Consider the following 25,965-nt stretch of genomic DNA (forward strand, 5'->3'; position numbering starts at 1 on the left):
GTGCAGCATCGAGGGCCGAAGGGCCTGTACTGCACTGTATCGTTCTATGTTCTATATGTTGAAAATTCCTGAGAGGTCTTTTGAAAGGGTCTTTTTCAACAGCCCAGAAGGAACAAAGCAAATTAAGCACTCTTTGTTTTCTGTAGGAAATGAATCCTGTTGAAAAACTTGCCTTTGACAGTGCCGAAATATCAGGCAATATTGAGGAGCAAAGAACAATCCTATCTTTCGCGAAAGGTGAGCCTCAATTCAACGTTCACTGTTATTAGCAAGAAAATCAAACAACAACCTCTGACATCCACATATGCACGGTTAAATGTGAAAAATTAGGAAGTTGTCCTGGCTCGGGACTGATAACAATCCAGCAGCTTTTATGGCCATTGTATCTGGTGTCATCCCACAAATTATCAGATTTACTGAATTCACCATGGCAGGGATTTGAATAGACAGTGTGTCTATGATTGCTCACCTAGCATCATAACCACTGACAGGCATCATCAATTAACTCGAGGGAATGATGAAACACATTGAGCCATGTGTAAGGAAGGAGAGTTATGAGTTGATATGTACATATCAGAACAAGCTGCAACTGACAGGAATATATCATGCAGCATATTTCCCATCATTTGTCCTTTTAGCGATTACTCTTCATTCTCTGTGCAGCAGTTCCCCATTGCAATCGAAGCCCATCAATCGCCTGTCCAACAAATTCGAACGGCCCTTGTCCTGAGATATTCAAAGGATTCAGAGGCACAGGCATTTTATCAGGTGAAAATCTCTCCCTGATAAAGCTGTAAAATTTCAACAGCCCAGAAGGAACATTGGTCCATTCATGTAAACTAATTTTCACCTTTGAAATATCTTTCATAATAGCTTTTGAAACAACAAAAACTTATATAATGCCTTTAATATCGGTGGAACAGCGGTTAGCATTACTGCCTGACAGCGATAAGGACTCTGGTTCGAGTCCAACTTCGGGTGACTGTCTGTTGTTTGCACAATCCCCTCGTATCTGCGTGGGTTTCCTCCGGATGTTCCAGTTTCCTCCCACAGTCCAAAGATGTGTAGGTTAGATAGATTGGCCATAAGTGTGCAAAGGTTGGGTGGGGTTATGGGTATGAGGCAGGGTATTGAGCCTAGGTAGTGTGCTCTTTCAGAGTGCCGGTGCCAACCTGATGGGCTGAATGGCCTCCTCTGCACTGTAGGGATTCTATGAAAATTAGACCATAAGACTTGGGAGCAAAATTAGGCCATTCGGTCCATCGAGTCTGCTCCACCATTCAATCATGGCTGATATGTTTCTCGTCCTCATAACCCTTGATCCCCTTATTAATCAAGAACCTATCTATCCCTGTCTTAAAGAAACTCAGTGACTTGGACTCCACAGCGTTTTTCGGCAATGCATTCCACAGATTCACCACCCTCTGGCCAAAGAAATTTTCTTCTCATCATTGTCTTAATGTTTCATCCTTCAACTGAGGCAGTGCCCTCTGGTTCTAGTTTCTCCTCCTCATGGAAACATCCCTCCACATTCACTCTATCCAGGCCTCAGTATTTTGTAAGTTTCAATGAGATCCCTCCTCATCCTCTAAACTCCCATCGAGTGCAGACCCAGAGTCCTCAACCGCTCCTCATATGACAAGTCCTTCATTCCAGGGATCATTGTTGTGAACCTCATCTGGACCCCTCCAAGTATAGCACATCCTTCCTTAAATATGGAGCCCAAAATTGCTCACAATATTCCAAATGGGGTCTGACAAGACCCTTACACAGCTTCAACAGTACATCCCTGCATTTGTATTCTAGCCCTCTCGACATGAATGGTAACATTGCATTTGCCTTCCTAACTGCCAACTGAACCTGCATGTTAACCTTAAGAGAATCCTGAAACTGGACTCCTAAGTCCCTTTCCGCTTCTGATTTCGGAAGCCTATTCCCATTTAGGAAATAGTCTATGCCTCTACTCTTCCTACCAAAGTGCATTACCTCACACTTTTCCACATTGTATTCCATCTGCCACTTCTTTGCCTACTTTCCTTGCCTGCCCAGGTCCTTCTGCAGTCTCACTGCTGCCTCAACACTACCTGGCCCTCTCCAAATCTTTGTATCGTCTGCATATTTAGCAACAATGACCTCAGTTCCTTCTACCAGATCATTAATGTACATCACGAATAGCTGTTGTCCCATTACTGACCCCCGTGGTACACCACTAGTCATCGGCGGCCATCCTGAAAAGGACCCCTTTATTCCCACTCTCTGCCAGTCAACCAATCCTCTATTCATGCCTGTACTTTGCCGCTAACACCATGGAATCTTACCTTATTCAGCAGCCTCCTGTATGGCACCTTGTTGAAGGCCTTCTGGAAACCCAATTAGATCATATCCACTGGTTCTCCTCGGAGTAACTTCCTTGTTACCGCCTCAATAATTCTAACAGATTTGTCAGGCATGACCTCCCCTTGATGAATCCTTGCTGACTCAGTTCTATTTACCATGCACTTCTAAGTGCTCCGCAATCTCATCCTTAATAATAGACTTAAAATCTTACCAACAACCAAAGTCAGGCTATAAATTTCCTGTTTTCTGCCTCCCTCCCTCCCTTAAACAGGGGTAGATATTTAGATATTTTCCAATCCTCTGGACCCTCACTGCCTCCAGTGATTCCTGAAAGATCACCACTAATGCCTCCACAATCTCCTTCAGAACCCAGGGATGCAGTCCATCCGGTCCGGGTGATTTATCCAAGTTTAAACCGTTCAGTTTCCCAAGCACCTTCTCCTCTGTGATGGCCACTACACTTGCCTCTGCCCCCGACACTCTTGAAGTCCTGGTAAACCATTGGTGTCTTCCACTGTATTGTAGCCAATGTACTCTATATCAACAATATCGGAAAAGATGAACTCAACATTTATTGAAGGAATCAGTACTCACCCTTAGCAACAAATTCTCTAATATGTGTTTCACTTGGAACCTAAACCAGAATTGTACACTTTGTAAACTCTAATGATTATATCTGCTCTTACTTCGAATCTAAGCAATGTTTTTTATTAATGAAATGTTAGGTCAGTTTTATGGGTATTGCTAATTGCAGTGTAGAGCGTTTGTGCTCCAACATGCTCTACAATAAAGTTGTGGATGCTATGTCCTTCAGTCGATATACAATAAATTCCAAACACCATTATGGCAGGAGTAGAGGTCAGATTTACCACTTTCTCAAAGCATTAGAGGCAAGATGCCATAGGCCATGAGTTCAATCCCTTTGTAGTATGGTGTATTACTTTTACAAGGAGAAAAGGAGGGGGGAGTGTTGGGAGAAAATAGATTTGAGTTATTATCCTCCAGATTCTTCCGCTAATCTACACACTAATTGCTTGGAAGGGCAATAATTATTAGCATAAGATGCATTCTGTTCCTTGATTATTCTGTTCCTTGATTGAACCACCAGAGGGTGCAGCTAAACAATATAGGGAAGACGTGTCCAAGTGTAGATCGCAGGCAGTGTGAATTGTACATTATGTTTGGGTAGGTTGCAAATTAATCCAATGCACCTCTATTTGCAAATCGTTCTCTTTTGGCAGAAGAGCTGACAGCGTCTGAGTCATTCGCTCTGTCAACCCCTCCTTGTAATGAAGATATAACTGAGATTCTGCTTTCTGCTCCACTTGTGAATAAACTGAGAGACCTTAAAAACGCATTACTAAAAAATCACCATGGAGACAAAACAGGTAGGAATGGGAGCTGGTAAAATACAAGTGAATCAATGTTTTCTTGGCCTAAAATAACAAATTGAGAATTTAACATTGGATTGATACCAGCTATTATGCATATAGTAACATTATTTATTTAAAAATATCTTATTTTAATTGCATCAGAGCCTGCTTAATTCTCTTGGCTCACCTTGCCTAATGTGTTTGTGGGTTTTTGGTATGTAGGGCTGTATCTGATTAGTGACTGGTCCTAACTTCCTTAGCCTCCACTGGTATCTGAATTTTTCTTAATAAAGCTGCCTGTTTCAGTGTGGTGTTGAGGGAGTTTGGCGAAAAAATTGGGACGAGGAGCCCCTCCAAATCGAAAAATGACCATCAAAATCTCCTTCCCTGATCAGGGCACTAGATCCGCTCTCCATGTACCACAATTGACTGAAGTGGGCAGGGCAAGGTTGACCACCGCCACCCTCCCTCCCCTCTCATGAAATTTTGCTGTGTTTATGCATAGTTTGGACTGGGATGTCCAAGCATAGAAGGTGAAGAAGGAATTAAGAGTTTTTTTTCTGAAACAGTCCAGGTACTATTTTACCATGCACCTCTAGTCACAATTTCTGGATTGCTAATCCAATATCATAACCCCTGAGTAAATGAGCGATTCTAGTCCTGCAGCTAATTGTTTGATTCTTAATGTTTCCAAGGCAACTAGTGTTGGGCATTAACTATTGGTCTTGAGCAAACATGGTGTGCGAATCCTGAACTACATCTATATATTGAACACCGTAGCTGTTAGCCCAAGCTGTAGGCTAACTCTATGCTTGCCTCTACACTGGTCTCTGTCTGGTCTACTCCTGCTCCTAGTTCTTATGTTCGTATATTCTTATGAAAGTGCATCGTCAGCCACTTCAATTACAATTCTGCCCCTGTGAGTTCCAACTTAAGGTCACCGTAGTGACAGCCTTCAGCCAATTTGTCTGATTTGTGTCTGAAACAGTCAATAGGTTCTCCAGACTGTTGGGCAGGTTTATTGAACTTCACTGTCTCAAATGTCGTTGTTTCTTAGGTTAAAATGTGTATTGAATGAATTTAGAACTTCAGCAGATTGGTCTGAGGACTTATCTGTTCCTTGCCTCGCACTAATATCATCGGCTATCAGACTTACTGAATAAAGTCATGTATTGACTTGTTCATCTTCTGTTTTTTTTATCTAATCCTGAAGCTATCATGCATTGTAAGAATCTTTTCCGCCAAAGTTCCCATTTTTGTATTTTGTCTGGCTCTTGGATCAATGCAAATTGTTCTGGTAATGTTGATTTAATGAAGACGGTCACTTTAAAGTTTGGATGAGAGGACTTCCGGTTGCGGCTATGCGGAGCTAAGTCGCACGTTCGGCAGCTCCCGCCAGGAACGGACTTTCGGGCTCTTTTTAAGGCCCCCAGCGGTACTTTTTCGATGTTTTCCGACGTGGGAAGGAGCCAGCAACATTTCCCCGGCAGTATATGGCCTGGACCAGGAGTGGGGTGAGTAAGAAAGTGGTTGCAGCGCCAAAGCAGAAGCGAGGGAAGAAGCACAAGATGGCGGCGGGCGGAGACGAGGAGGCATGGAGGCAGTGGGCGCAGGAGCAGCAGGACACTCTCCAGCGCTGCTTCAGGGAGCTTAAAGCGGAGCTGCTGGAGCCGTTGAAGGCTTCAATTGACAAGCTGCTGAAGGCCCAGGGGGTGGCGATCCGAGAGATCTGACAAAAGGCCTCCGAAAATGAGGACAAGATCTTAGGCCTCGCGGTGAATGTGGAGGCGCACGAGACGCTCCATAAAAAATGGCAGGAGAGGTTCGAGGAGATGGAGAACCGGTCGAGGTGGGAAAATCTGCGGATCCTGGGCCTTCCAGAAGGGCTGGAGGGGTCGGACATGGTGGCCATCGTGTTAAATTCGCTGATGGGAGCTGGGTCCTTTCGGGGGCCCCTGGAGCTGGAGGGGGCCCATCGAATATTGGCAAGAAGACCCAAGCCGAATGAGCCGCCACGGGCGGTGCTGGTGCGGTTCCACCGTTTGCTGACCGGGAGTGTGTGTTCAGGTGGGCCAAGAAGGAGCGGAGCAGCAGGTGGGAGAATGCGGTGGTGCGGATCTACCAGGACTGGAGTGCAGAGGTGGCAAAGAAGAGGGCCGGGTACAATCGGACGAAGGCGGTGCTGCATAGGAAGGGAGTGAAGTTCGGCATGCTACAGCCGGCGCGTTTGTGGGTCACCTACAAGGACCGGCACTTTTACTTTGAGTCCCCGGAGGAGGCGTGGGCCTTTGTGCAGGCCGAGAAGTTGGACTCTAACTGAGGGCTGGGTGCGGGGCTCTGAATGTAACTGAATTATATTTTGAGGGGGGGGTTCTCTAAAGTTTGGATGAGAACAGATTTAAATGAAAAAAGAGGTTTTTTTTAAGCTTTTTGTCTTGCACTCATTGGGTTAATTTGCAAGAATATCAAATGTAAAGGAAACACGATCTGTATTGGATGAGAACAGAGTGCTGATTTGTTGTTACCATGTAGAATGCCCCATTTGATGGCGGCTGACAGTTAAATGCCAAAACGCTATTTGAAATTTAAACCAGGCAGCTTGACTCTGGTCAAGGTGTTGATTTGAGGAATGAATCGGCGAATGGCTGTCACTTTTCTTTGAATGAAACAGGTGCAATGTGTGTACACGTTGTTTCAGTCCGCAAAGAGCAGTACCCTTGGCATTAATATATGTAACATCCACTACATGCAAATGCACCACACTTCAAGCATGGCTGACAACATTAAACCTGTCACCAGCATAATTCTTAGCACATTGAGGGTTATTTAACTGATGTTGTCCAATTATGGAATCACATCTAAGGTTGGATACTGTCTTGAGTTTTGCATTCAAGGGCTGGTTTGTACCTTGCCCATTGTGAATAGCAGAAGGGGGAGGGGGCAGGGCCAGGAGAGGTAGTTAATATTAGGGTCACTGTCTTTGAAGTATTTTTCTCTTTCTTTGGTTTGGAGTTGGAATAAAGTTGAACTTCATCTGATGCTAGAACCCATATCCATCATTGGAAGAAAGTTCTGCATTTGGAGGGAGAAGTAAGGGTCAGTCTCCTGGAACAAGGCTGGCTGTGCAACAAGACTATTTTCATGGCCCAGCAAGTTTATCCAGTGAGAAACTTGTCCATACAGACCAGGAAAAACTTGAGGTCAATCTGCAGTCCATGCTGAATTAGCTATTCTTGGTTAGAAAGTAGTGGCACAATCTCCTGGGATGGACAAGATGAAATTATCAAACAATATGTATTATTGTACTTGATTATTGGACCTATTCTCTTGCACTGAAGTCCATTTAAAAATCTTAATTGTTTTCAATAATGTATTTTTCTTTCTAGAAAGCTGTGATAATCAATTGGACCCCATTCCTCTGAATGACCAAAGCCTCATTCCAGCTGACCTGGGCAACCTGTCCCCACACCATTTTATGCTCTACAGATTTGGATGTTACATCTCCACCTTGCTCTGCAGAAGCTGTGGTCACTCTCCCCTTACCCTCCTACTGGCTGATAGCATCCCCACTGAAGTAAGGCCTCGCTGCCAGAATAGTACATACAGGAACAGTTTTTACTACGATGCCAACAACAGGATGTTGTACATAAAGTCAACCTGGCTCGACAACACAGGAGGGTTTATCGTCAGCATTCTCCACATAATGACACATATTAAAGCTGGTAAGTGAACTAATGTTTGCGCTTGTCAGTTTTGTTACACCTATATCAGTATGGCCGGTCTTGAGCATCTGAACTGGAATTGCATTTGGAATGTTATTCAAAGCATCGCATTGTTATGGTTCATACTGTAACCTCAGTCTAACTTCGACATCATACAAGTTGGATTTAATTTGATTTATTGTCACGTGTACTGTGAAAAGTATTGTTCTGCGTACAGTCCAGACCGACCATTCCACACATGAAAAAATATAGGACATACACAAGTGCACAATGTAAATACACAGACACAGGCATCGTGTGATGCATACAGACTTTTAGTTGTGGGATTGTTGCCCGGGGTGGGGGGGGGGGGGGGGGGGGGGGTTGTTAGGTCAGGGAGAATTCCATGGGGAGTTAAGGGGGTAGGGAACATAGTTGGGAGGCAGTCGGAGGGTGGGGAGATGCAGATGGCGGAGCAGTATTGGTGGGAGTCCCTTGGAGGGGCAGGGGTTTGGGAGGAATCTCTCGTGCCTGTCTGTGTAATTATAATAGTTACCCAAAAGATAGAGGAGGTTGTAATTTTTCTAACGCTTTCTGGATAACGATTTGTGGAACACAGTTGGAACCGTATAAAGTTTGGGATTTGTATAACATTATCGGATGGGTCCCAGTGCAGGGCAATTGCTCCGAGGAATGTGCCCTTCCGGTCAATTGCAAATCCTTACTTTTTGAAGTTCCGACAGGTGATCCCGAATGAATCTTTGGGTACCTCCCAAACCCGATGTTGGCAGCGTGGGTGTTGCAGCCCAATATTTCCTTAAAAAAAAAATAAACTGAGCAATATTTATAAAATTTATTTTTTTAAAAAGCAGAGCTTCTCAGTACGGAAAACAGAGCTATGCGCACCCTCGGCTGCGCGTTCTCCGCAGGACCTCCATCTAACCCAAGTTCCGTTCGATAGCATTGTGTTTCTCGGCACCATGCGAATCGTGCGGCTAAACACACTCGCTATGGAACTTCGTTCCCATTTAATTAAATCACGCCCTATATCTCAAATAAAAGGCAGTTTTAACATGGGGCATTTTCTTCCATCTAGTATCGGGTTCACTTTTAGGTTGAAGCATATATTGACCGATGATAACAAGGGAATTAAACAAGGCATTGGTGCCATAAAGTACCTCCTATGCACAGACTTAGGTTTATCAAAGAGAATGATGCAGGCTTGATTGTTTGTGTGGGAAGGCAGAGTGAAGAGCTGTTACTGCTGTGAGGCTGAAATGAATAAAAGATGCATAAAGTAAGGAGGTAATAATTCAGTATTTGAAATTTTGGGTTGCAAAGACTTGCAGACTGTAGGAGGAAGAATTGATTTGACACTAATGCTGGTTCTGCAATTATGAGGCTGGCAGAACAGTTCAAGTGGAAGTGTGTGAGATGAATTATTATTCAGCAACGCAGTGAGAAGGACGGCATTTGGACAGGTGCGTTTGGAGTTAAATAAAGAAAAGAATTAATTAGAGTGCTGACCACATTAATCAAATAAAGGAAGGTTAGAAAAGCTGCAATGAAGGGTGTAAGATGTTTAGAGACCAGTGGTGGGATTCTGCGCAAATCAGCGGGGCGGGAAAAAACGGCGCAAACCCTGGCGGGAACCACTCCAGCGCCGAGACGTCCCAAAGGTGCGGAATCCTCCGCACCTTCGGGGGGCTAGGACAGCGCCGGAGTGGTTTGCGCCGCGCCGGCCAGCAGGAAAGGGCTTGGCGCCTCGCATGGCGCCGGAGGGCCTCTGCCACCCAGCGCGAGTTGGCACATGCGCAGGAGCGCCAGTGTCTGCTGGCTTCATCCCAGCGCATGCGCGGGGGGGGGGTTCATCTCCGCGTCGGCCATCGCGGATCGGTACAAGGCTGACGCAGAGGAATAGCGTGCCCCCGTGGCACAGGCCCGCACGCAGATCGGTGGGCCCCGATCGCGGGCCAGGCCACCGTGGGGAACCCCCCCGGGACCAGATCCCCCCCCCCCAAGGACCCCGGAGGCCGCCCAGCTGGGTCCCGCCAGTAGGGACCAATGTTGATTTACGCCGGCGGGACCCTCATTAAACGGGCGGGACTTTGGCCCATTGTGGCCCAGAGAATTCAGGCGGCCCCGGGGCCCATTGAGTCACACCGGTCCCCGCCATTCTCCGAGGTGGGCGGCGCGATTCACACCGGGGCGATTGTTATGGGGCCGGAGGACGGTGGGGGCGGGATTCACACCGACCCTTGGCGATTCTCCGGCCCAGTGGGGGGGTCGGAGAATCCCGACCCACAAGATTGAATGGCCTGTCATAAGACAATCTTTTTAAGAAACATAGGAGAGACTAGGCAAGATACCCTCTGGATAAAAGAGTAAAAGTCACGTCTTGACCATATTTATTTATTTTGCTTCAAGAGTTAAGAACTTTTAATGAGGAAAGCTCTGTCGGCATAAAAGGATAAACCAAACTCTCTAGAGGAACCAACAGCAATGGAAAGGGTGCAGGAGTTCAGTTTCAACTGTATGTCAACAATATTGGATAGCGACATCAGCATTAAGTGACGAGAAGAAACAATGTATTTGATTAGCTCCTGAAGGAGATGGGGAGGATCAAGACCAAGTTGCATTGCTAGAGGATGAGAGGTTGCGATGAATGTGTAGTATAAAGGAAGCTGATTGGGAGCAGCGGCCTCAGTGTCCAACAGATGGAACAAAGATATAACTCAATGGTAAAATGGAGAGAATGCAGTAAAATGACAACAAGGGAGCAGAAACTAGAGCTCTTGGACTTGGTCACATGATCTAAGGCTTTAGAGGATTAAACTGCAGGGAAGTAGACGATGTGCAACATGAACTATCACATTCTGATCATTCTATGTGATTTAAGGCCATACCTAAGGTCTGGCAATCATACTGCAAGATTACAGGGTATAAACACTTAATGCACATGATATACTTTTGCCCACTATTTATAAAAGTAGTTAACAGGCTCACCACCATCTCAGACAAAGCAGTCTTCATGTTAAGCGGCCTTGAGTTATTACCAGAGAATAGAATTTCAAGCCCTATATTAGCAGATTACAGTAGGGACTCCATGATTGCGTTCCGCTAGCTTTAAACTGGCATAAATGTTGTTTCTATGTATAACAGACAGAATTACATGTGTTTCTTAAATTCTCTGTGTCTTCAGGAATCCAAATGAATGATGGTCACCCCGCCTTCATCGAGGAGTTTGAGCGTGCAGTTGCCACCCTGGGCATCACTCTATTCTTAATGTGTTCTGACACTCATGAGGCAGAAGAGCGTAAAGATGCTGAAGTATGGGTAATTAAAAAAAAGTCTAACATCTAGCCTGTAGCAATATGATAGTTGTGATCCTGAAATTAAAAGAGGGTAAGTCATTAAAGAACAGCACTGCTGTTAATTGTCTGAAATGGTTACATTTCCTGGGGTAGAGTTTCCATTTTAGGCAGGGTTGACAAACCAGGAACAAATTTTGCTGTTTTAGAGAAGTTATGGTACAGGTTTCCGCCCAAACCTAGTAATGTAATTGCAAATCTAAAATCTTTCCTAAATGAGAATAATTGGGTATCAAAACAGAACATATTGTTTGTTGCTTAAAAAAAATGTAAATATTGTTACGGAAGGGGAAGGATATGGGACAACTTCTGCCTTTTCTCACTTCTCAGCTGACCACAAGATGTATTATTAGAGAAGGAGTGTTTAAATTTATTTGTTCATGGGATGTGGGGCATTACTGGCTGGGTCAACCAAGGTTACGAGTCAACCACGTTGCTGTGGTTGGGTCACGTGTCTGATTTCCTTCCCTAAAGAACATGAGTGAACTATGTGTTTTTATGACAATCAATAATGGTTTATGGTCACCTTTTAGACTTTTAATTCCCGATTTTTATTGAATTCAAATTTCACCATCTGCCATGGCGGGATTCGAACCCAGGGCCCCAGAGCATGACTCTGGGTCTCTGGATTAATATTCCAGCGACAATACCACGACGCCACTGCCTCCCCTTAAACCCTTTAACACTTCAGTATTGTGACTTTAAAGAACAGGCATAAATAAGCTGTCTTGAAGTTTAAATCAAAAGAAAAGATAATTGTTCATCTCGCACACACAAACACACACACACACAAACACACACACAGATGATTCGAGAGATGACGCCTGCCATTAGTAGAAGGGCAAAACAGAATGAGATCACTTCTTTACAGTCTTTGGGTGCGATTTCACGAAATGAGAACAAAGTCCCATAATGAGCACGTTTAGCAGCGTGTTTCCCAGCGCTCGCAGCACCCAGAACCACAGTGCTATTAAAAAGGCACCCCGATTATGTGGAGGCCTCAGCAGGGAACACACAGACAAGGCCGCACAGAGCCACTTTTTCTGCACTGAGGATCTCTGCTTGCTGGAACTCCTCAGTGTAGCAAGAGATCGGGTCGCCGTTTTTAAATGGCGTCCCAATCGCAGGAGCCAATCCCTTATTTCCCCCCCCCCCCAAGCCCCAATGCACTATGGGAGGGTCCCCAGACCTGCACAACACCCTCTCAGGGCACCCCCGGCCCGATTGCAACCCCGCAGAAAATGCCAGCTTCGTGCCTTGGCAGTGCCAACCTGGCAGTGCCCCTGCCAGCTTCAGTGCCAGGGTAACACTCTCCCCAAAGGGATGCATCTGGGAGCCTCTGATCCTCTGGGAAACTCCCACAAGTGCCGTTGTGTCTGGTCCCTGTTTTGTGGAGACCAGTACAGATGGTGCTCACCCGAGATCTCCGCGGCAAAGCGCCATAGATCCCAATGCCTCGGGGACTTCGAAAAACTGCCCATTAAAATGAGACGAGCTGTCTCACTTTAATATGCATGTTTGCCCAAATGTGATCCCGACCACAATGAACGGGATTTATATCGCAACGTCTCGCGACATTGCGTCAGGGGCAGCAGGGTAGCATGGTGGTTAGCATAAATGCTTCACAGCTCCAGGGTCCCAGGTTCGATTCCCGGCTGGGTCACTGTCTGTGTGGAGTCTGCACGTCCTCCCCCTGTGTGCGTGGGTTTCCTCCGGGTGCTCCGGTTTCCTCCCACAGTCCAAAGATGTGCGGGTTAGGTGGATTGGCCATGCTAAATTGCCCGTAGTGTCCTAATAAAAAGTAAGGTTAAGGGGCGGTTGTTGGGTTACGGGTATAGGGTGGATACGTGGGTTTGAATAGGGTGATCATGGCTCGGCACAACATTGAGGGCCGAAGGGCCTGTTCTGTGCTGTACTGTTCTATGTTCTATGTTCTATCTCTCACGGTATTGCGCGCCGGGTAAATCTGGACAAATTAAGATTTGAAATTTCTGGCTTTTAAGTTGAAATTGTGGTTGAATCCCTCTAATAAAGAAATATAAGCCGCGACCTAGCAGAAGTGTTTCTAAGTGTCATTTGTGAGAGATTTTGCTCTGAGTTTTCCATCAGATATGACGGTGAGTTCCCCACCGCTACCTAAGCGCAATTTGTCACTTTTTGGGGCCCTGGGGAATTTCTCCCCGGTCAAACCCACACTTAGAATTATTTTCATCATGAGGGAGCTGAACTCACTGGCCAGACTGGCTCCTCCATGATCAGGCCACCATTTCCAAAGGGTGCCCCAATCTCTAAGAGGGCTTGTGGGCCCCCATACCCCCCACCCATGGGAAATGTCATCCCTCACCAACATGGGCATTGCCCCACAACCACTATGTGATGGCACCCCACCATGGAGTTGCTGAGAGATCTCCTTCCAGGACTCCCAGCCTTCACATCCCCCAACCTTTTAGAGGCCCCTTCATACCTACCCTGCACCCTCATCCCCACCTTTATACCTCCTCGCCACCCTGCTTTCATTGGCCCTGACCCTTGGCAGTGCTACCTTGTCTCCCAGGCACCGGCACTGCCACCCTGGGAGTGCTCCTACCAACTTAATGGTGCTCTCCAGGTACCTTGGCAGTGCTTAAGGGGCTTGCATTGCAGGAAGAGGGCCAGGAGGCCACCCTGCCCTATGCCTGACTACCCTGGAGCCTCTGATGGCCCCGGAAACCATCTGGTGCCATGGCGCATGGTCCATGTTTGTGTGGACCAGTACTAACGGCGCCCATGTGCCCGCTCGTTGAGGAGTCAGTTAGATGATGGGAGGCCGTTAAGTAGAGGATCCTTCCCATTAATGGCATGGAGATTGACCTTAACTGGTGGTTATTGGTTCCTCGTCGCGGGGCGATCCAGATCTTGCCAATGGGAGCGGGCTGGTTAGATCGGAAACCAATGCTCGCCTGGCGAGGTTCCTGATTTTGGACTGTCCCACATCTAACTGGCTCGCTCAGCATTAGTTTAAGTCATTTGATGACAGTATTAATATTAATGTATTTTATGATCTACACTAATGTGTTGAAGCCAATGTAATTATGACAGAATGGGGGGGGGGAGGGATATTTGATATCCCATCAGCATTCCAGCTATGACCTCCCCATTAAATTACTTGATTTGAAATTCCATCTTCATGGGCTTGGCATATCGAGCCGCCATTGTATTTTTAAGCTTTTTCCATTGAAATGGTGAGGGATGATCAATTAGCACCTAGGAAGGTCGTTTCTATTTTTATTTAATTTAAAGTGTCCAATTGTTTCCCTTTCCAATTACGGGGCAATTTAGCGTGGCCCATCCACCTACCCTGCACATCCTTGGATTGCCGCTGTGAGACCCACGCAGGCACTGGGAGAATGTGCAAACTCCACACGGACAGTTACCCGGGGCCAGGATCGAACCTGGGCCCTTGATGCCGTGAGGCAGCAGTGCTGACCATCGCGCCACTGTGCCGCCCAGGTCATTTCCATTTTAAGTAATTTCCCAGAGATATGTGGTCATGCATGTCTCTGTCCATCCAGAAACCATGAAAGAAGTTGCCTGGTTTTCCGGAGAACATTTTGTGACTGTGCAGTATTAATATCGCATGTTTTCTTGTTTTAAAAGTGAAGTGTTCATTTCCCAATATGCTTTCCGAGCATACGACATGGCCATGGAAATGTTTTCTCATCAGAGCTGAAAATAGAATTGTCACAAGAAAGTAACATTTTTGATTGCCTGAAAATGACTTCAAAACTACACTGAATCATTTGCTAGTTTCATTGGTATAATCTAATCAGTTCTTACTAAATTAAATGTGTTTTTTTTTAATATATAATTTTTTTAAGTTTAATAAATTTTTACAAGTAACACTACAAAATTTTCAAAGCACAACTGGTATAATACGGAGCCATATAAACAAGATAGGATAATATATTAAGATGCCCACCTTGTATAGCGAGAAATGCGATTTGCTACATGGCTCATGGGAAACCTTGCAGGAGCAGGTCAGAGAAAGCGGAGCCAATACATTTGAGATGGGGGCCCCACACTTTCCAGACATCAGGAATTCCATAGGAATACATTCCATGATTATTTTCTGCCAGTTTTGAATTGAAGGCTGCTTAAAATATTTTTATGAGCTACAAAAGTTTGGATGTTATATAGCCTTTTTCATTAACATCAATAATTCTCCTACTTGGAGGATCCATAATTAGGAACAAAGGATCAATTCCTCAGGACCTGTCAAATATCCTCTCGAGCTCCTCATCTGCACCAGACCATTAGGATTCAATCTTGACATAGGTCCATACAGTGTGTATTATCACTCTCAACTACCGTGACTTCAGCTGCCAAAGGCCTTTGGTACAACACCTGAATCCACTTAACATATTCCTCACCCAGCCTAAATCTTTGCAATGTATCAATTAAATAATTGGCCTATAGGAGACGCACACTCCTGGGTTCTTGCCTGCCTTCAAAATCAGGGAAATATTTGCTTCCTGTCTCAAAAGAACAACGTACATACCAAATGATGGATCTGTTAAGAGGTTATGAAATTCACTGTCAAACTCACACCCAAAATCACCTGGCCCAGGGGCTTTGCCCGGCTGAAATTCTCTAACAGCCACAGCCACCTCACTTTTGGAATAGGGCATTAAGGGCCGAATGTTGATCCTCTAAAGCCAACGGAATTCTGAGAAAAAAGAAGCGTTCCATATGTGTCAACTCATCACTAGACTGACCCAACTTATAATTCAGCATAAAAAATCCATAAATGCCCTGTTAATGTCCCCCACTTTCATTCACCTAGTACCCCCTAAAGTTATACACAGAGGGGATAGCCCGAGATTCAGCCCTCTTCTTGGTCTAAAAAGCCAAGTATTTACTTGGCTTATTCGCAAATTTGTATAATTTTTCCTTTCCGAACTTTAGACTCCTCTCGATCATTTGTGTCAGCAAGGCATCAAGAGCCAGCCTAGCTACAACAAGCTCCCTAAACAACTGTACGCCAAGACCCCTCCTATATTTCTCCTTCACGTCAGCTAATCTAACCTTTGACCAGCATTGGTTTTCCAGCATTCCCTGCCTTTTGTTGACATATATAAGAAATAACCAACAGCTATGCATAAGCCTTGCTGGTCTCCCACAGAATAAAGAGGGTAATATCCGAAGGGGAATTGAGCAAGTAAAAATGTTCAAACTCCTCCTTAAAGTATGTAGTAAAGGATTTATCCCTAAGCAGGGAGACCTAGATTTAGGGGGCAAAGCCCTCGAGCAAAACTCCAGGAAGACAGGAGCATGGTCAGAGATCACAATGCTACCTGTGGAGTAGGAGGGCACCAAATGTAGGATTGCCCCAGGCACAAAAAAAAGTCAATTCTAGTATTACACTGATGAGAGGCTGAGAAAAATAAATATTCTTTATCTCCTGGACGTAAGGTCCTCCATTCATCCAGGTAAACTCACATACTAATGCCAATGCTCTAGACCGTAGTGTGGGGGATTTATAGTTACTGGGAGCTTGTCCATCAAGGGATACAGATGACAAATAAAGTTTCCACTCATGAAATAATTGGCCAAATCCAACTCCGCAAAGTCCATAAGAACGTTCGTAAAAAAACTCTGGGGAGTACGTCAACGTGCCGTACACATTATCGAGACAGATGCTCCATGCACAAGCCCCTTAACAATCACACACCAACCTTCCCCCTTATCCTTTACACAACACTCCACCTTGAAGAGAACATTTTGTTGACCAAAATTGCTACTCCCCTGCTGCTCGTCGAAAGCAAAGTAAAAAAGACCTGCACCATTCATTCCTGCTTCAATTTTGTGATCCTTGTCATCTAAGTAAGTCTCCTGCAACAAGGCTATGTCCACTTTCTCATTCTTAATAAAAGACAGGAGGCGGGATTCTTCGTCCTGCTGCACGCGCCCCCACCGGCATCCGGCTTCTCCAAAGCGGTCAAATGTGGTTTCCCATTGTGGGCAGCCCCATGCCATTGGGTAATCCCCAGGCGTGGATGCGCTGTCGGTGCAACAAGAATCCCGCCAGTGGAGAATCAGCCCAGGATCTTTTTCCTTTTGACAAGGTGATGAATTCCCCACGAATTTCAGGAACATAGTTTAAAATTAGCTACCTGACATTGCACAGACCACCAGAAAAAAATAGGAGTGGATTTTCATGCCACATTCTGGCGTACACCACAACCTACCTGCCCCATCTCAGAAGCACCAGAACATCCCTAAAATGTTCTTCTCCCGGATAAGAGACCTGTGTGCACCAATGCAGGATTTAGTCAACAACATAAAAACCCCAACACAACAAAACTGTGGAATAATCGTGACCACGTTTGTTCTAACGGGGCATTCTCAACATGGGTGGGGACCTGGATGGCACGGCGGCGCAGTGGTTAGCACTGCTACCTCACGGCGCCGAGGACCCGGGTTCGATCTCAGCCCAGGATCACTGTCCACGTGGAATTTGCACTTTCTTCCCCTGTCTGCGTAGGTCTCACCCCCAAAATCCAAAGATGTGCAGGGTAGGTGGATTGGCCACAATAAATTGCCATTTATTTGGATATAAAAACATAGGTGAGAACCCGTAAGGCTAACCCAATGGCCGTGCTATCATTACCATCAGGGGACAAACTCCTCAACAGAGAGAAGAAAAAAGCCAACAATGGAATATGAGCGAAATGTCCCTCCTATATTTTGAACCCACCCATTAAGACCTAAAGCTGCCACCCACCTCCGGCAATGGCACCACTCAATTCTATCATGATGAAAGAGAACACGCTGACATGAACAACAAATCTTCTAGGAACATCCTACTGAGTATTAACTCCTGGATTAGGCAAGCATATGCCACGCAAACAGGATAAATGATGGACTATAAAAAGAGTAGCACCAGAACCCATTGAAAGCTGCTATTCCCGCGCCCACATCACACAAAGTCTCTTAAATGTAATTTTAACACTTAACTTTAAAAATGTGCCATCTCATTGAAACAAATGTTCCAATTTTCATGGTTTCAACAATGGAACTCTTAAGTCCAGAGTGACCTATGGTTTTTCGGTATTAAGTAGTCTTTTCCTCCAAGGTTGTTTGTAGAAATCATTAGTTTTACTAGTTACATGAATTCTTACCTGATAGTTCAAAGACATTGGGCGGGATTCTCCGACACCCCGCCGGGCCAGAGAATCACCAGGTGCGCGTGAATCCTGCCCTGCCGCCCTGGCTACCGGATTCTCCGGCGCCGGTTTTTCAGCAGGGGCGGGAATCGCATCGCGCCAGCCAGGGGCCGTTGGCAGTGGGCCCCCCACCCCCAGCGATCCTCCGTTCCTCTTTGGGCCGAGTGGCCGCCCGTTTTCGGGCTGTCCCGCCGGCATAAATCAAACAAGGTCCTTACCGGCGGGATCTGGCTCTGCGGGCGGCTGCGGACTCCTCGGGCGGGGGGGGATCTGGCCCCATGGTTGGCCCCCACGGTGGCCTGGCCCGCGATCGGGGCCCACCGATCCGTGGACGGGCCTGTGCTATGGGGGCACTCTTTCCCTCCGCGCAGTGAAGAAACCCCCTGCTCATGCGCTGGGATCACGCCAGCACACACTCCCGCGCATGCGCCAACTCGCGCCGGCCAGCGGAGGCCCTTCGGTACCGGTTGGTGCGGCGCCAACCCCGCCAGCGCCGGCCTAGCCCCTGAAGGTGCGGAGGATTCCGCACATTCCGGGCGGCTTGACGCCGGACTGCGTCATGCCACTCCTTGCTGCCGGTACGGCCCGCCCGCCAGATACTTGAGAATCCTGGCCATTATATATTTTACAGAATAAGTTAAAGTCACCCTTTGTGCCTGTTAAAGCACAAGTATGTGTTTCTGCAAGTTAATTTGTTCTTGCAGTATGTAACTGCCGCAAAGTAGTAACAGTTGCGAAATCATAAAAGATAACTACCCCAGACAATTTTGTTAGCGTTTCACAGCCGACCATTATGCGTCACAACATCGACTATGAAATACGTTGATTTTCTGCACTTTCCTTTTGCTACTTTCCATTTCAGTAACCAATTAGAACCTATTCTGCTTCAAGCATCACCAATTTACATGCTGACATTTGCTCAACCTGCTCAACTCCACAGCTAAAAAATAATTCTTCCTTTTCTGAAAATGAATTTGTAATTTCTGGATCAACCATATTGATGGTTAATTACCATATCTTTACCTTCTGACTTTCATGTCTTTTTATTTATAATCTGTGTCAAGTAAGACAAACTCTTCTATTTCTTTGATTCCTTTTGAATTTTAAACAATTAACTTTTATTTTATCATCTTAGTTCACTTCAAGTAGGTTAGTAGATTTTGCTGCCCATCTTGTAGGGAGTCCGTTAGCGTAGTTGGCTGGGCGGCTGATTTGTGATGCAGAGCAAGGCTCAAAGCCGGGGTTCAATTTCTGTACAGGCTGTGGTTACTCATGCTCAACCTTGCCCCTTGCCTGACTTGTGGTAGCCCTCCTGTTAAACCATCAGCAGTCAGCTCTTTCTCGAAAGGGGAGAACAACCTATGGTCCTTGGGAACATGGCAATTTTTATTTTATTACATCAGTATTTGAGTTCAAGCCTAGAACCGCCTTATTTGCTCTTCTCCATAACTTTTTTAGTTTATCTGTATATTTAAGCATTCCTTTAGAACGGAACAGAGTATTCCAAGTAATGTCTTTCTGGAAACTCCGGTGTTCCTCACTTTATTTGTACTTGTGTTATTTGCATTATGTCAACCACACTTACATTTCCATATCTTTCACTTTTTTCTTTCAATAGAGAGTCTCTCTCTCTTTCCCCCCCCCCCCCCCCCGCCACTTTGTGCTACATGCTGGCACAGTGGTTAGCACTGCTGTCACACAACGCCAGGGACCCAGGTTCGATTCCAACCTCGGGTGACTGTCTGTGTGGAGTTTGCACGTTCTCCCCATGCCTGCGTGGGTTTCCTTTGGGTACTCTGCTTTCCTCCCACTGTCCTAAGATGTGCAGGTTAGGTGGATTGGCCATGTTAAATTGCCGCTTAGCGTCCAAAGGCTCGGTGGGGTTACGGGTGTAGGGTGGGGTATTGGGCCAAGGTAGGGTGCTCTTTTGTCGGGTCGGTGCAGACTAGATGGGTCTAATGGGCTTCTTCTGCACTGTTGGGATTCTATGATTCGATGAAAGTTAATGTGTATTGCCTTACCTCTTCCAACATTTGAAGCTGTTTAACTCTTCAAAGCAATGTACTCTATGGTTTTCCATTTCCTTGTGTGTGATAATTGCTCCCTCCTCACAGTTCATCCCTTAACCTTACCTTCATTACTTATAAATCACTATTTGAGGGACTGCAGGCGGATGTGGCAATGTTGCAGGAGACTCACTTGAGAGTAGTAGACCAGGTACGCCTGAGAAGGGGGTGGGTGGGACAGGTGTTCCACTCAGGCTTGGACGCAAAGAACCGGGGGGTGGCGATTTTGGTGGGAAAGAGGGTGTCGTTCGTGGCGGCGCAGGTGGTAGCAGATAAGGAGGGTAGGTACGTGATGGTGAAGGGTAGGCTGCAGGGAGAGAATGTGGTGCTGGTGAATGTGTATGCCCCGAATTGGGATGACGCGGGTTTTATGAGGCGCCTGTTGGGCCTCATTCCGGGTCTGGAGGCAGGGGGCCTGATCATGGGGGGGGACTTCAATACAGTGCTCGACCCTGGGCTGGACAGATCGAGTTCCAGGACGAATAGGAGGCCGGCAGCGGCAGAGGTGCTAAGGGGGTTCATGGAGCAGATGGGGGGGGGTAGACCCTTGGAGATTTGGCAGGCCAAGGGCGAGGGAGTATTCTTTTTTCTCCCACGTCCACAGGGTGTACTCCAGAATAGACTTTTTTGTTCTGAGCAGGGGGCTGATTTCGAGAGTGCAGGACACGGAGTACTCGGCCATTGCGATTTCGGACCATGCACCACACTGGGTAGAGGTAGAACTGGGGGAAGCACGGGACCAGCGCCCGTTGTGGCGCCTGGATGTGGGGCTGCTGGCGGACGATGAGGTGTGCGGAAGGGTCCGGAAGGGCATTGAGAGATATCTGGGCACGAACGACACGGGCGAGGTGAAGGTGGGGGTAGTCTGGGAGGCCCTGAAAGCAGTGATCAGAGGAGAGCTGATCTCCATAAGGGCACACAGAGAAAGGAAGGAGAGGCAGGAGAGGGAGAGACTGGTGGGGGAACTTATAGAAGTGGACAGGAGATATGCGGAGACACCAGAGGAGGGGCTGTTGAGGGAGCGGCGCAGTTTACAGGCCCAGTTTGACCTACTGACCACTAGGAAGGCGGAGACGCAATGGAGAAGGGCACAGGGCGCGGTCTATGAGTACGGGGAAAAGGCGAGCAGGATGCTAGCACACCAGCTGCGCAAGCGAGATGCAGCCAGAGAGATTGGGGGAGTGAGAGAGAAGGGAGGGAACGTAGTGCAGAAGGGGCAAGAGGTGAACGGGGTCTTCAGGGATTTCTACAGGGAATTGTACCGGTCTGAGCCGCCCAGGAGGAGGGGGGGAATGGAGAACTTCCTCGATAGATTGAGGTTCCCAAAGGTCCAGGAGGAGCGGGTGGAGGGGCTGGGGGCGCCGATAGAGCTGCAGGAGCTAGTTAAAGGGATAGGCCAGATGCAGGCGGGGAAGGCGCCGGGGCCGGATGGGTTCCCGGTGGAATTTTATAAGAAGTATGTGGACTTGGTGGGTCCAGTGCTGGTGCGAGCCTTCAATGAGGCGCGAGAGGGGGGGGTTCTGCCCCCGACAATGTCACAGGCCCTGATCTCCTTGATCCTGAAGCGGGACAAAGACCCTGTACAGTGCGGGTCCTACAGGCCTATCTCCCACTTGAATGTAGATGCCAAACTGTTGGCAAAGGTCCTGGCAACCAGAATAGAGGATTGTGTGCCAGGGGTAATCCATGAGGACCAGACGGGGTTCGTAAAGGGACGACAACTTAACACAAATGTCCGGAGACTGTTGAATGTGATTATGATGCCAGCAGTGGAGGGGGAGGCTGAGATAGTGGTAGCACTGGATGCGGAGAAGGCATTCGATAGGGTGGAGTGGGAATACCTGTGGGAGACGCTGGAACGGTTTGGGTTTGGGGAGGGATTTATCAAGTGGGTGAAGCTGCTGTATTCGGCCCCGATGGCGAGTGTGGTTACAAACGGGAGGAGGTCAGAGTATTTTGGGCTCCATCGAGGTACCAGGCAGGGATGCCCCCTATCCCCCTTACTATTTGCATTAGCGATCGAACCGTTGGCGATGGCACTGAGGGGTTCAGGGGGGTGGAGAGGACTGACAAGGGGAGGGGAGGAACATCGGGTATCACTCTATGCGGATGATTTGTTGTTATATGTGGCGGACCCGGAAGGGGGAATGCCGGAGGTAATGGAAATACTAGCGGAGTTTGGGGACTTTTCGGGATATAAATTAAATGTGGGTAAAAGTGAGGTCTTTGTGATACACCCGGGAGATCAGGGGGAGGGAATTGGGCGGCTCCCCTTTAAGAGAGCAGTAAAGAGCTTCAGGTACTTGGGGGTGCAGGTGGCAAGGAACTGGGGGACCCTCCACAAGCTGAACTTTTCAAGGCTGGTGGAGCAGATGGAGGAGGAGTTCAAGAGGTGGGACATGGTACCGCTGTCGCTAGCAGGGAGGGTGCAGTCAGTCAAAATGACGGTCCTCCCGAGGTTCTTGTTTCTGTTCCAGTGCTTGCCCATCTTCCTCCCCAGGGCCTTCTTCAAGAAGGTAACTAGCAGCATTATGGGCTATGTGTGGGCACATGGCACCCCTAGAGTGAGAAGGATTTTCTTGGAACGGAGTAGGGACAGTGGAGGATTAGCGCTACCCAATCTTTCCGGATACTACTGGGCGGCGAACGCATCGATGGTGCGCAAGTGGGTGATGGAGGGGGAGGGGGCAGCTTGGAAATGTATGGAGAGGGCGTCCTGCGGCAATACAAGCCTGGGGGCGCTAGTAACGGCACCATGGCCGCTCCCCCCCACAAGGTATACCACGAGTCCGGTAGTGGCGGCCACCCTTAAAATCTGGGGGCAGGGGAGGCGACACAGGGGGGAAGTGGGGGGTCTGATGGCGGCGCCACTGAGAGGGAACCACAGATTTGTCCCGGGGAACACTGGCGGGGGATTCCAGAGCTGGCACAGGGCGGGCATCAGGCAACTGAGGGACATGTTCATAGAGGGGAGGTTTGCGAGCCTGGGAGAGCTGGAGGAGAAATTTGAGCTCCCCCCGGGGAACACGTTTAGATACCTGCAGGTGAAGGCATTTGCCAGACGACAGGTGGAAGGATTTCCCTTGCTTCCCGATAGAGGGGTGAGTGATAGGGTGCTGTCAGGGGTCTGGGTCGGAGAAGGGAAGGTCTCGGACATCTACAAAATAATGCAGGAGGTGGAGGAGGTATCGATAGAGGAGCTGAAAGACAAGTGGGAAGCGGAGCTGGGAGAGCAGATAGAAGATGGGACATGGGCGGATGCCTTAGAGAGGGTCAATTCGTCGTCGTCGTGCGCAAGGTTGGGCCTCATCCAATTTAAGGTGCTGCACAGAGCCCATATGACGGGGACTAGGATGAGTCGGTTCTTCGGGGGTGAGGACAGGTGTGTTAGGTGTTCGGGAAGCCCTGCGAACCATGTACATATGTTCTGGATGTGCCCGGCACTGGAAGAGTTCTGGGAGGGGGTGGCGGGGACGGTATCGAGAGTGCTGGGAACCAGGGTCAAACCAGGGTGGGGGCTAGCGATTTTTGGGGTTGGGGTGGAGCCAGGAGTACAGGAGGCAGGGGAGGCCGGAATATTGGCCTTTGCGTCCTTGGTAGCTCGGAGAAGGATCTTGATTCAGTGGAGGGACACAAGGCCACCAAGTGTTAACACCTGGTTAAACGACATGGCAAGCTTCATCCAATTGGAAAGAATCAAATTCGCCCTGAGAGGGTCGGTACAGGGGTTCTTCCGGCGGTGGCAGCCCTTCCTTGACTTTCTGGATCAGAGATAGGAACTGGAGGCCGAAACAGCAGCAACCCGGGGAGAAAGGGGGGGGGGGAAGGGAGGGGGGGGGGGATAGCAACGAAGGGAGCACGTCAGCAGGGGGTCGCGGGCAATGACTGCCCGAGGCCATCGGCAGAAAGGGAAAAACGGTTTGGTTGCTAGACTGGTAGCGCGGGGGGGGGGGGGGGGGGGGGGGGGGGGGGGGGGAGGGGAGGGTGGGGAGGGTGGGGGGGTGCGCGCGGGGGAGGGCGTGGGGAGGATTTTCCAGGGGGGATTTGTTGTGTTATAATTTAAAATGTAGTAGGGGTAAATGTTTGTATCGAAAAATTTCAATAAAAATTATTTTAAAAAAAAATAAATCACTATTTGGATGTGAACTGTGGTGCTCTTTCCAATTTTACAGAACTCTGAAAACTGGAACAAAACTAAACATATTCCATCTCTTGAGTCAATGTTCAACGATCTTATCCGTATCAAAGTGCCACCTGAAACAAAGTTTATGGAGGAAATCCTAAATGGAAGGTAGATATATTCCCACAAAATGTTAACTGTAATCACTTGATGCTCTTGATTATCTTGATGCACTGACTGATATTCAAAGACCGTATGCTAATGTCTTCAAAGTTCCAAAGGTCACTTCCCCAAAATGTATTGAGCAATTTGGCTTCTCTTTTCAAATATTAACATCACAAATTTAGCTCACTTCACTCTGAACAAACACAGTCCAATACTTTGTTCAACTCATGATTTGAATGTTTTAATTGGGATGACCTGTCAATGATGGCACGCTCCAATGACTTTTTGGTAATGGGGTGAAAATACTCCCAACTCTTATTTAGCCTCGCCGTATTTACCTATGTACAGATCTTGTTAGTCAAATGTATTGCAATGAGTATGATGGGAAGAAACAATTAAAAAAAGGTTTATAAACCAACGGTATCTTGGCGAGTGTTGGGCAGAGAATGATTGCAAAGGATGCAGCTTTTGTAATCATTTTTCTTTCCTAACCAGGATCAGTTTATTGTCACAGAAAGTTATTATGGGCCTGTAATCCAACACCGGTCCTGTGTTAAATAACACTCCATCTATAATATATATATTTAAGTTTTAAAAGTTGTGTAAGTGCAACATCTGTATTTCTTTGCCTGTTGCACTTTCTTGACAACACACACATTAACGTGTGCAAAATATATAAAGAGATCAGAATGCGTCTTGCCAGCTCATTTATGATGTCGATGTCCATAGAGTTTTCTATTCAGTGATTGTCACAGGAACTCGTGGAGGTCAAACTGCTGCCAACAGATTCAAGCCAACTTCCTTTGTGCCTTATTGTATTGGTTTGGTCAAAATTCCGCTTCTGTCTAACAGGAAATCCTTCAGCCTGAAAACGTGTTTCAAAAACTGACGGGTATTATGACCAGGACTCTCTTTTAAAAACAAAATGGGGAGCTGTGGCTTGTTCCAGGACTCTTGCTGACCCCAACGTCTGTGAGATTCAAGGATGAGCTGAAGATTGGAAGCAGAATTGTTTTTCGTGTTACTGTTCTACTTGGCATTCAGAAGATCTCAGTCTCAGACGTTGAGCTAATCTCATTTTCTACCGGTTTTGCTGGTGGTAGCCAGTCTCTTTGCTGGTGGTAGCCAGTGATTGTCTTCAATCAGTATTATATGGAGGGAATCAATGCAAAAAGTCCAGGACAGGAAACCCCAATGTCCTTAGGCCTGAGAAGCAGCAGACTTCAGATGCAGGGCTCCTTTTCCACCAGCAGGTGGTGCAACGCTGCAAATTCTGCACAACGTAGTTTATGATAACAATTCCGAGCTTTTATTGCCAGTAAATCATTTTTTGGCAATTGTGCTCTGGATCAATTTAAAAACTTTAATAAATTGAACTGTTAGTTGTATTCACTGAAAGCTGTCTTGGGTAAAGCGTCAGAGTTGGGGGAAAGATTAAATCAAACCGAAAATGAAAATAAAATATATTCTCCCTAATGTTATGTTGCAAAAGAAATGGAAGAGGCAGACATCATGGGGCCTGATGAATGAATTCTTCCAGCGCAATGTACAGTTTGGTGCTGCAGCTGATCAATCTGATTTTCATGTTTGAGAAAACTAAAATTAAATGTAGGAATTCTATCCACAA

General features: G+C 47.1%; 1 protein-coding gene across 1 annotated transcript in view; it reads left to right on the top strand.

Moving 5' to 3' along the window:
- LOC119954022 overlaps window positions 1-25,965 on the top strand; it is a 163,331-nt gene that overhangs the window by 122,888 nt on the left and 14,478 nt on the right. Inside the window, exons 40-44 of the mRNA XM_038778798.1 lie at window positions 147-237; window positions 3,579-3,725; window positions 7,097-7,432; window positions 10,614-10,747; window positions 24,226-24,344. Of these exons, the coding sequence (XP_038634726.1) occupies window positions 147-237; window positions 3,579-3,725; window positions 7,097-7,432; window positions 10,614-10,747; window positions 24,226-24,344 (827 nt within the window). The remainder of the gene's footprint in view (window positions 1-146; window positions 238-3,578; window positions 3,726-7,096; window positions 7,433-10,613; window positions 10,748-24,225; window positions 24,345-25,965) is intronic.

Source organism: Scyliorhinus canicula, chromosome 19, assembly GCF_902713615.1.
Source record: "Scyliorhinus canicula chromosome 19, sScyCan1.1, whole genome shotgun sequence".
Classification (NCBI taxonomy): domain Eukaryota; kingdom Metazoa; phylum Chordata; class Chondrichthyes; order Carcharhiniformes; family Scyliorhinidae; genus Scyliorhinus; species Scyliorhinus canicula.